General features: G+C 39.6%; 1 protein-coding gene across 8 annotated transcripts in view; it reads right to left on the bottom strand.

Moving 5' to 3' along the window:
- The window catches only part of sbf1 (SET binding factor 1), a 71,318-nt gene that overhangs the window by 10,827 nt on the left and 47,948 nt on the right, over positions 1-12,543 (bottom strand). For 4 of the 8 annotated variants that reach the window (XM_079816423.1, XM_079816425.1, XM_079816428.1 and 1 more), the window contains 13 exons: positions 12,247-12,503; positions 11,911-12,083; positions 11,727-11,800; positions 9,048-9,240; positions 8,658-8,785; positions 6,233-6,408; positions 4,143-4,279; positions 3,837-4,044; positions 3,535-3,731; positions 2,845-2,859; positions 840-977; positions 603-698; positions 314-388 (listed from right to left, as the gene is read on the bottom strand). In XM_079816423.1, coding sequence (XP_079672549.1) covers positions 314-388; positions 603-698; positions 840-977; positions 2,845-2,859; positions 3,535-3,731; positions 3,837-4,044; positions 4,143-4,279; positions 6,233-6,408; positions 8,658-8,785; positions 9,048-9,240; positions 11,727-11,800; positions 11,911-12,083; positions 12,247-12,503 — 1,867 coding nt within the window. The remainder of the gene's footprint in view (positions 1-313; positions 389-602; positions 699-839; positions 978-2,844; positions 2,860-3,534; positions 3,732-3,836; positions 4,045-4,142; positions 4,280-6,232; positions 6,409-8,657; positions 8,786-9,047; positions 9,241-11,726; positions 11,801-11,910; positions 12,084-12,246; positions 12,504-12,543) is intronic. The other 4 variants (XM_079816424.1, XM_079816427.1, XM_079816429.1 and 1 more) reach the window with 2 other exon arrangements.

Here is a 12,543-nt window from a genome sequence, read left to right as displayed (position 1 = left end):
ATGGAGAATGGGCAGTTATTTCTGCTTTGTGGAATCATTTGTGTGTTTATTTGGGTATTGTTGTAGAAAATTTGTGATTTCTACATACACATTCAAGACAATGACAATCCGGTGGATCACATGCAAAGAGATGCTCATCACATCCGCACAAACAATACAAGTCAATCAATCAGATGTGGTGGTCAAAACGATTAGTTAGCACAGATAAAAGAGGATGACAACACTACATGGACACTTAGTGCTCAAACTTGCTGGCGTCATTGTCGAGAAATTTGATTGGTTAGATTTGAGAGCAGGGGCGGGCCTACTGTACCTCTAGGCGAGTTGCGGGCCTTGACTGAAACTCTAGGCTGGGAGAGGGAGATGACCTTTGCCCTCTGACCCAGCGCTAAGGTCAGATGACATAAAAATCCCCATTACTATCAGCAAACAGCTATTTTAGCCCAATTGATTAACATTAGCATAACAAGCCAATACAAAAATGCACACGTCATGTAGAATTGGATGTCAAATTATATTTGAATATAAATGGTTGGGAACAGAGGAATGAATGGCTGGGTTAAGTCGCAAGGATCTTCAAATATCTCGAACACACTTCTCACCTCCTCGACTGAAGGTTCCTGGCACGTCCTCTTTAGTCCCCATGACTTGTTTCATTAAAGCTCCAATTTTAGGCTGCCTCAGCTTGTCTGATGAGTCTGAGGCCCAAAAATAATACATACTTAACACTTTAGGGTGTGAATATCATAAGGGAATTGTTAAGGTACATCTGATTGTCTGACAAGGACTGTGAGGATTAGTATTGTATGGGTAGAGTAAGGTTAGGGTCACAGTCTGACCTGAGGTGCTCATGTGTGAAGAGGTGAAGCCACTGAGTGTTTTCCTCCCGCTGGTCTCACTGTACGAGGGCATGGAGCTGATGATGGCCTGCAAATACTTCTCCTGCTCCAGGCTGGTGGAGTCGGCCTGGGACGGGCCTGAAACCAAACTGCATTTACTTTCTTCCACCAATATATTCTGGTTTGTCTCTTGCTCATCTGCTTCATGTAAATGAGGCTTAGTGGTTAGGGGGCTGGGCTTAAATAGGAGAGCTCAAACAGAAGAGCATAGTGCTAGCATGCCAAAGGTTATTGGGTTGATTCCCAGGGAATGCGTGAACTGATCAAATGCATGTCTTGAATTTTTAGAAGTGACTGTCAAACGCATTAATAGCCTATATAATGTAATATACATATACCAGGGCTGTCATAATTCATTAAAATTCAAACGCTAAACAAACAAAAAAATAAGAAAATATAACATTAATGTAAAGCTTAAACTTAAATAAAAATTAGAAATGTTGCTTTGAAATAAAATAAGTTTAGGTTGAAGTCCTAAAACTGAAATTGATAGATATATAGATATAGATATATATATAAATTTCAGTTTTAGTATATATTAGGGGTGTAACGGTACACGTATTCGTACCGAACCGTTTCGGTACAGGGCTTTTGGTTCGGTGCGTGTTTCCGAATGCAATCTTTAACAGTTAACAGTTGGCTTGTTTTAAGCGCGGAACACACTTCAATCCGAGTTCCCACACAAACATAAGTATTCAGTCCATTTTTATTCAGATTTTATCTGAATTTAGGGTAATAGTTTGGGCTCTGTTGTTAACCTTTAATATTAATGTGCAGGTAAGGGCTCCCTATATAGTTTACAGCAAAATCTTCAATAAACATTTAGTTATAATTTAATAAATTTAAGGACAGACATTTTTTTTTTCAGTAAACCACTGTTTAATAAAAATAAATATTTTTTTTTTTTGTAAAACTGCTCTACCGAACCCATACTGAACCGTGACTTCAAAACCGAGGTACGTACCGAACTGTCAGTTTTGTGTACCGTTACACCCCTAATATATATATATATATATATATATATATATATATATATATATATATATATATATATATATATATATATATATATATATATATATATATAATATATATATATATATATATATATATATATATATATATATATATATATATATATATATATATATATATATATATATATATATATATATATATATATATATATATATATATATATATATATATATATATATATATATATATATATATAAATATATATATATAAATATATATATATATATATATATATATATATATATATATATATATATATATATATATATATATATATATATATATATATATATATATATATAATTAAAGCTACATAGAAATATTACAAAAACAAATAAACATGACAAAAGCACATACAATTACTAACATTAAAATGAAAACAGAAGATAAAATAAAATTAATATTAATAAATACTATATTAGTACAAAATTAACACTGATTTACACATGTATACATATATACATAAATATATACATAAATATGTATATATGTATAATGTATATATGTATATATACATATATGTATATTAGTGCTGTCAATCGATAAAAAAAACATCAAACTAATTAATCACACATTTATTGCGATTTAAAAACATTGGTTTTTAATATTGTTTATATTGTAATAATTTCACAGTTACTCTCCAAATTAAAGTAGAAACAACTTAAAGATATTATATTTAACATTTTATTTTAATGGCATATTTTTATGAATGAAGGTCAGTATCACTAATACTAATACAGCTACTGAAAATTTTTTTTTTAAACATTAATGATAGACATTCAACATTACAGTATAATTGAAAGCTATTAATTTCAACATTTATTAGGCTTTAAAAATAACAACTTTTAATTGAAGATAACTTAAAACAATCTTCACATAAAACCATTATAATAAATGTCATATTTACCTGTGGCCTTTCTACCTGTTAGACATATACAGAAATTGAATAAAGTTATCAAACACCTTTCTTAACAGCGTAAATTATAAATGAAATCTAGATTAAAGCTACAATTTTTTCTGGTACCTGTGTTCTTTAATTAACATTAATGACAAACAGACCGAACACGACGCAGATCCGACGGGCTGTCACGCGCATCTCATTTTCTCACAGCTCTTTAAGTTAATTTAAGATGTTATTTCCCTAATTTAAGACTGCTCTTATGAGAATACTCGACAAAATGGGCATTTTGGTATAATACCATGTGCTATTGTTTGTTCAAGAGTGAGAGAGAACTGGATTCTGGGGCGCTGTCTGTGCACACGATACCGGCGTGTTTCTTTCCGTGTGTTGTGTGCGTGTTCAGCACGTTCTCTTTTGTCTTGTCGTACTTAAATGGTATAAAAGCACTTGCATGAATAAGAGGGTGATCATATAAATGTAACGCTAGCACAAGGATGACAGAAAAAACAGACTCTGCGTTAATTGCTTTAAATATTTTTTGTGTGTTAAAATGAACTAAAAATTAACACGCTAATTTTGACAGCACTGATATATATTGCATAAAATCTATTTTAATATAATAATATTAAAAATATAATACAATCACTACAGAGAGAATGGCCATTTTAATCTGTAAAATTTGCATCTGGCTCTGACCTGCAGTGGGAGCATTGGGTGATTTGAAGAAGCCCACGACGCCTTTAGCATGCAGGCCGGCCGAGCGCAGCAGCACAGCTTTGGTGCGGGAGTTCCTCCAGCACACCACAGGAAAACGGTTCTGCCGGTAGCAGCGGCAGATGCGCTGGATGGTGGAATCAGGGATGCTCTGAGGCACGATCAGTAACCCTGGGTAACTGAAGCGCACAGACAGACAGGCAATGAGATTTAGGCATGAATACTACGCTAATACAGTGGTTAACACTGTTTGAACTTTTGTGTCTGAGAATTATGGGACTCACCTTCGGCAGACCGTGTACATCCGGTTGACGGTGGAGATCCGGAAGGGTTCATTTTTGGAGCGTGTCAGGCTGTTGCTGAGCGTTCCCAGTCCCAGGCGCTGATAGTCACGACAGCAGGCCCGCTCGACCACATTGCTCATGGTCTGCCGGTCTGACGAGCGGATGGTGGAGGAGAGCGTGAGCGAACTCTGGTCCGGCTCTTCAGACACTGTTCAGTCAGAGAAATTGCGTTATATTGCATAATCACATGTTGGTGATCACAAACATTATTCAAAATGTAAATGAATAAGTGTGTGTTTATCTTACCAGAGATCTCATCCTCATCCATCTCTGACTGCAAACTGCTGCGGTTTTCCCAGGTCGGTGGGGAATACTTCTTCCGGGTTACATATTGACGGCCAATGGTTCTCTTTGCAGACTTAACAAGGTTTTTAGAAAGCGTTCTAAAAGAAACAGCAGCTCAAACATTTTAATCCCTTGAAAAATCATATTTATGTTCATATTCAGGAATAAAAACATCGAAATACATACATATATACACTCACCTAAAGAATTATTAGGAACACCTGTTCAATTTCTCATTAATGCAATTATCTAATCAACCAATCACATGGCAGTTGCTTCAATACATTTAAGGGTGTGGTCCTGGTCAAGACAATCTCCTGAACTCCAAACTGATTGTCAGAATGGGAAAGAAAGGTGATTTAAGCAATTTTGAGCGTGGCATGGTTGTTGGTGCCAGACGGGCCGGTCTGAGTATTTCACAATCTGCTCAGTTATTGAGATTTTTTACGCACAACCATTTCTAGGGTTTACAAAGAATGGTGTGAAAAGGGAAAAACATCCAGTATGCGGCAGTCCTGTGGGCGAAAATGCTTTGTTGATGCTAGAGGTCAGAGGAGAATGGGCCGACTGATTCAAGCTGATAGAAGAGCAACTTTGACTGAAATAACCACTCGTTACAACCGAGGTATGCAGCAAAGCATTTGTGAAGCCACAACACGCACAACCTTGAGGCGGATGGGCTACAACAGCAGAAGACCCCACCGGGTACCACTCATCTCCACTACAAATTGGAAAAAGAGGTAACCATTTGCACGAGCTCACCAAAATTGGACAGTTGAAGAATGGAAAAATGTTGCCTGGTCTGATGAGTCTCGATTTCTATTGAGACCTCCAGATGGTAGAGTCAGAATTTGGCGTAAACAGAATGAGAACATGGATCCATCATGCCTTGTTACCACTGTGCAGGCTGGTGGTGGAGGTGTAATGGTGTGGGGGATGTTTTCTTGGCACACTTTAGGCCCCTTAGTGCCAATTGGGCATTGTTTAAATGCCACGGCCTACCTGAGCGTTGTTTCTGACCATGTCCATCCCTTTATGACCACCATGTGCCCATCCTCTGATGGCTACTTCCAGCAGGATAATGCACCATGTCAAAAAGCTCGAATCATTTCAAATTGGTTTCTTGAACATGACAATGAGTTCACTGTACTAAAATGGCCACCACAGTCACCAGATCTCAACCCAATAGAGCATCTTTGGGATGTGGTGGAACGGGAGCTTCATGCCCTGGATGTTCATCCCACAAATCTCCATCAACTGCAAGATGCTATCCTATCAACTTGGGCCAACATTTTTAACTTTCAGCACCTTGTTGAATCAATGCCACGTAGAATTAAGGCAGTTCTGAAGGCGAAAGGGGGTCAAACACAGTATTAGTATGGTGTTCCTAATAATCCTTTAGGTGAGTGTACATACATACACTATATATATATATATATATATATATATATATATATATATATATATATATATATATATATATATATATATATATATATATATGAAGGTTCAAATTTCACGGCCAAAATACAAAAAAACTAAAATATAAAATAATGTTTTATAATATACATTTTCACATAGCCCATGTTTGTGTGTAAATATCAAGCACGTTCTAAGCCTAGAGGGAAAACTGACCATTTAAATACATTACATCTCTGAGCTGTTGTCATGGTGTATTTCTCAAAAAGGCTAAAAGCTGCTCTTAAAAGAGTTTGAAGATAATTGGTCCTGCCTTCACGAGTAGCGAAGAACAGAACCACATCTGAGTTTGCCATGACACCCATGCAGTATAGCTTTCAAAGTTTCCACTGCCAAATAATTCATGGCTCGCGCAGTGCCACCACACGATATTTCTTTTCCTCTCATTCTCGGTTTTTATTTAACCAGTGCCACTGGGACACATGACCCAAACGGGAAGAGGCTGGACCGAGAAAGCATGTATGCGAGATTGCGAGTGTGAGAAAAAGAAATGATGTGCTGAGACTAAGAGCTGTGTGTTGTTTAAAGGGGAAGATCCTTCCATCCTAGACTAACAACTATTCAGGTCTTACTTTAGCGACTGGTTCTTGTCCTTGGTCTTGTGCTCCACCACCAGCTTTGCAGACTGACCCACAGTGAAGGCAAACGTCCCCTGGACGTGCTGTGGGTATCTGAGCTTATGCATGTGCTTCCTGAACACCTCAGCAAGATCTGACGCCACCTCCTCATCAAAGGCGATCTTTATCAGCTATAGGAGTGGAGAAAGATTGAAATAACGGAGAAGAATAAAGGCTTGATCAATTTGCATGCCACTGAATCACAAATAAATAAAAAAATATTTGCAAGCAATTGTTTGCACCAAAACCCTTCACACCAAGTCAGATAAATGTTTTTGTCATCATCTAAATGGTCAGTTGAATTTTTTGTGGTATCTAAACAATACCAAAGACACTATATTGCCAAAGTTTTGGGACGTCTGCCTTTACATGCATTTTAATGATATCCATTCTTAATCCATAGGGTTTAATATGGAGTTGGCCCACCCTTTACAGCTATAACAGTGTCAACTCTTCTGGGAGGGCTTCCCACAAGGTTTAGGAGTGCGTTTATGGGAATTTTTGACCATTCTTCTAGAAGCGCATTTGTGAGGTCAGACACTGATCTAGCTCGCAGTCTCCACACTAATTCATCCCAAAGGTGTTCTATCGGGTTTTGGGTTGAGGTCAGGACTCTGTGCAGGCCTCCACACCAAACTCGCTCATCCATGTCTTTATGGACCTTGCTTTGTGCATTGATGTGCAGTCATTATGGAACCGGAAGGGGCCATCCCCAAACTGTTCCCACAAAGTTGGGAGTCCAGAGTCCAGTGGCGGCGTGCTTTACACCACTGCATCCGACGCTTTGCATTGCACTTGGTGATGTAAGGCTTGGATGAGCTGCTCGGCCATGGAAACCCATTCCATGATGCTCTCTACACACTGTTCTTGAGCTAATCTGAAGGCCACACAAAGTTTGGAGGTCTGTAGCTATTGACTCTGCAGAACGTTGGCGACTTCTGCACACTGTGCCCCTCAGCATGCGCTGACCCCGCTCTGTGATTTTACTAGGCCTACCACTTTGTGGCTGAGTTGATGTTATTCCCAATTGCTTCCCCTTTGTTATAATACCACTAACAATTGACCGTGGAATATTAAGTAGTGAGGAAATTTCACGAATGGACTTATTGCACGATGATGTTGTTGTGTTGGCCTCCTCAGACCAGGATCTTCAGCGTGCACTGGGACGGTTTGCAGCCGAGTGTGAAGCAGCTGGAATGAGAATCAGCACCTCTAAGTCCGAGGCCATGGTTCTCAGTCAGAAAAGGGTGGCTTGCCCACTTCAGGTTGGTGAAGAGTTCCTGCCTCAAGTGGAGGAGTTCAAGTATCTTGGGGTCTTGTTCACGAGTGAGAGAAGGATGGAACGGGAGATTGACAGACGGATCGGTGTAGCTTCTGCAGTAATGTGGTCGCTGTACTGGTCTGTCGTGGTGAAAAAAGAGCTGAGCTGTAAGGCGTATCTATGTTCCTACTCTCACCTATTATCATGACCTGTGGGTCATGACCGAAAGGACAAGATCCCGGATACAGGTGGCCGAAATGAGCTTTCTCCCAAGGGTGGCTGGGCGCTCCATTAGAGATAGGGTGAGAAGCTCGGTCACTCGGGAGGAGCTCAGAGTAGAGCTGCTGCTCCTCCACATTGAGAGGAGCCAGCTGAGGTGGCTCGGGCATCTATTTCGGATGCCTCCTGGACGCCTTCCCAAGGAGGTGTTCCGGGCACATCCCACTAGGAGGAGACCCCGGGGAAGACCAAGGACACGCTTGAGGGATTATGTCTCCCGGCTGGCCTGGGAACGCCTTGGGGTTCCCCTGGAAGAGCTGGAGGAAGTGGCTAGGGAGAGGGAAGTCTGGGCATCTCTGCTTAGACTGTTGCCCCTGGGACCCAGCCCCGGATAAGCGGAAGATGATGATGATGACTTATTGCACAGGTGGCAACCTATCACGGTACCACGCTTGAATTCACTGAGCTCCTGAGAGCAACCGATTCTTTCACAAATGTTTGTAGAAGCGCCTGCATGCCTAGGTGCTTGATTGTATACACCTTTGGCCATGGAAATGACTGGAAACCCTGAATTCAATGATTTGGAGGGATGTCCCAATACTTTTGGCAATATAGTGTATAAAGATGGTGCACTCATATTACTATGCTGGTCCAGCCTGAAAAAATTATGTTTTTTGTCATGATTTCATTGGGGATTTTAATTGTAAGCTTGGTGAACAGCTTTGAAGAATTTGATGTCCCCCATCCGGTACTTGCATGAATGAAATAATAAAATTAAATTACATAATGAATATATCATATAATATTAATATGTATTAACTGAAGGGTTTTTCATGCACTTACATAACTTCATGTATTGTGCATGATGGAGCAAAAGGAAAGGCAGGTGATGCTCAATACCTGAAAGGTGCAGGAACGCAGCTGGAGACCCTCCTGTATGAATTGATCCATGGGAATACTAACAGAGATCCGCTTCTCTTTTGTGAGGGAGGCGACGGGGAAGGAGCGAGTGACCACTTGCTCTCCAACTGTATAATACAAACATATACGGAAACATTTATTGCACCTCCAAAAAGTCTTTTTGTGTTAATTTCCATTTTCAAATTTCACAGCGTGAGCATGAGTCAAATTAGTGTCTTACATCTCTTAAAAGGAGAAAATTGCTTGAGACAAGGATGAAATTTCTATAATTCATGACCAACAGCAAGACTGCAGAGACTTGCTACTCTGAACTAATCATGCAAAATCAATCGCAGTGAGAAGCATGACTCTTGACCAATAGGAGCGTACCGAGAGGGTCGGTGGGTGTGCCCTTGAAGATAAGCCGGTAGGAAGTGAGAAAGATAGCTCCTTCGGCGGGCAGCAGGGGCGGACCACCCATCGTGCCCGTGGCTTCCTCTCGGCCGTCTGCTATGAGGTGCACCCGCATGCCGTCCATCACGAACTCCTCACCGGGCAGTAGAGTTGGTCTCAAAAGCTTTGGCTGGAGACAGAGGAAACAGAGAGAAAGGAGAAGTAAATAAAAAGAAATTGAGGACAGCAAAAAAAGGAAAATAATGACTGTCAGAATATACTATGTTCAAGTTGCTCAAATGTAAAATTCATACCACACTTCACATCAAGCATGCAGAATGCTTCAACATATGAACTGGAGGGAACAGATCATTCAAATCACAAAAACATACAGCACACAGCAAAGGTGCATTTCCTCTCAGTTGGTTTGACATTTCTGAGGGTTAATGGTCTTGAGCATGTATGAGCCTAATGAGGACATACCAGTCCAATTCAAGAGAAAGCTTCAGCTCAACATGAAACTGCATTCATAAGGCGACTTATTTCTGAGTAAAACAGGATATTAAATCAAGTGGGGCTAATTCTATCAATGGGAACTGATCTTATACAAAATAAGAACAACCATAAGAGCATCTCAACACTTCTATTTCAAATGTATCATTATATTCTATTTAGTGCTGTAAAATGGATTAATCGTGATTATATATACACATCTACACACATATACACACACACGTGCACACACGCGCACACACACGCACGCACACATATATACAGTTTACAAACTTTAATGTTAGATTAATAGATTTGAAAGCATTATTCAATTACTACGAATTCATATCAACAAGAACTGAAATTAAATTACAATATTCAAATTTTTTTTTAATAACATGGCCTAATGTTTTAACTTAACCTAATTTTTAAATCAAATGACCATTTCTTATTTAATTAGCTAATTATGAAAATTATATTATAACATTTTTTTATCTTTATTTTTATTTTTAAATTAATAGTTTTTTGAATTGGAATATTGGAAAGCCTGCAGTACCAAAAACAACAACAAACTTCTGAACAATGTACACTAGGGATGTGCCCGAAGCCAAATGGTACATTCGGAAAAGAAAATTATGCATTCTACGAAGAGATGGGAGTAAAAAATATATTTCAATGCTTTTGCTTCCTCTCGAATTATATAGTTGGGTATTTATGTATATTGTATATCATTTGTGAGGGTATTGCTTTTAAATTTGTGCACAATTTTTACTTTTGAATTCACGAATTCAAAATTCATTGAATTCAATTGACCACACATTTTACAAGATATTTGTCAATGGATATTGCGCACCAAATCCTCCTCCATCATCCTGTCAGTCATCTCTCCTTGATATCTTCACGTGATAAGTGAAATCTTATGTACTGTAATATGTCCGACTACCACAACAAGCCTAATCATGTCCCTTTAGGGGCTCTGTAGAACGTGTTTTTCATTTTCTGTGCCTTTACGAATTCGGATTTAGGCTTCAGGCACATCCTTAATGTGCACTGATGAATCATGCACAATTGATTATAAAACATTCTGTAAAACAATGTTCATTCCCACAGTTTCATAAGTCCAGAAATTCCAGAAGCTACATTTTCATCAGGGAAAAGTAGGCTATGTTTATTTAATCGATGCTAGCATTTTTCTTTTTTCCCCCAAATAAACAAACGTATTATGGGCCAAAAAAACAGTACGCTCCTTGACCCAGAATTCTCTCCGGGCGCTTATGCAAGAGCAAGTTTCACCACATTCGATGCAGAGATTATGAATAATTTACAGATCTCATGACCATCTACTATCTTTCAGAGGAACGTGTCCTCGTAATGGGAAGCAATCTTGAGTCCATCTGTCTAGTGTTTTACAGTGTGTGGGGTCCATTCACACTCTTTCAGTTGAGTTCTTGGGAAAATGTTCATTGCTGGCGTCCCGTGACAGCACTGGTTGCTAGGCAATGAGTGATGAAAGATGCATGACTGGCTTCTCCAACACAGAGTACTTTCCTTTAGAACTCAGTGGAGTGAAAATACAGTCAAAAAAAAAAAAAACACTGCAAAGTCTTTACCCACACTTCACTGCGCAGTTCTGCCATTGCGATAAAAGATGGGCATTTAAAAGAATAGTTTAAAATGACTCAAATTATTCTATTCCACCCCCAGTCGAACACAAAAAAAAAAATAATTAAAAAGGATTGGAACAGCATGAACGTGAGTATTTTAATTTTAGGGTGAACTATCCCTTTAAGATTGCTTTAAGTAGATTGTGCAATACAATGGAAATGTCTTCGATAAACTCAAACTTTTGATCAAAACAAATTAAATAAATCATGAAGGTTTTGTTAGAGCATTCTGCTAGGACATTATGGTAATGTTGCACCAGGATGTGCGATAAAATCAAACCTACGTGTTAAAGGAAAGCATGGCAGAACATCAGCCAAAAGTGTGCCCAAATCAGCAGGCCAATGAGACCAGCATGCATCACTCAGGCCACGGTCAGTGAGGCAGTGCCGTCACGCAAACATACCTGCCGTGGCGCTTTGACTCAAGGGCGAAGGGGTTGAAGTGGTATGTGGGTGGATCTGCCTGGTTTTCTACACTGCTTTTCCTGCTCAGCGGAAAATAAAACAATGAGTTGGTTACCTTTTGGATAGGCGGCAGTCGTTTGCTCTCCCTGTGAACAGCGTCCAGTGTCTCGATGTGCATCTGAACGATGTCTAAAAGAGAAATGCATCAGTATATTAACATTTAAAAAAAATAATAATTAAAAGAAAAACTAATTTAGCACTGTTCAGACCCGTTCTGATGTCTGTGAAAGTCCCTTTACCTGGTATCATTGTGTGAAGGGCCTTCAGGTGTTCGTTGGTCACGCCGCTCTCGTTGCACACTTTGTCAACAAAACGGTTTATGAACCGAACAACCGAGTTCGCAACATCCGAGACTTCAGCATCTTCAAAGCCGCTCTCTGTGTCGTAGCTTTCTGCCATGCTGCCCGCGATACTGGGCAAATGAAAAACAAAATTAGTGATGTAATATTTTTTATTTTAATGTTATTTATTTGACTCTACTTTTTGAAATGTTCATTGTAATTTTTAATTGTATTGTATTGTATTGTATTACATCTTCAAACCGTCTTGTTGTGCCCAGACACAGCAGTACACACCTGTTAGTGACGTAGCTGTTGCTGACGCTCTCCACATCTCCCAGGCCGGTGTTGCGGAGCAGCCGGTTTTTGCTGGTGTCGAGCGGCAGCAGCAGGTAGCTCATGCGGTTGGCGTAGTGAATGGCTTGACTGAACACCGTGCTCTCCTCCTTCTGAACGCGTTCCTGCTGATGTTCTTTACTCAACGTGGGCCACAGACGGCTCTGCTCTGACGCCAGATCCAGGGCGCTCACCTGACCCCCCATACCCTCCACCTCCTGAAAGATGCAGAGGTCAACGGTCAAATGCAAGGGGCAG

This window comes from Gobio gobio (genome assembly GCF_949357685.1).
Source record: "Gobio gobio genome assembly, chromosome: 5".
Lineage (NCBI taxonomy): Eukaryota > Metazoa > Chordata > Actinopteri > Cypriniformes > Gobionidae > Gobio > Gobio gobio.
Note: the sequence above shows the minus strand (reverse complement) of the source record. Positions and strands in the feature narration are given on the sequence as shown.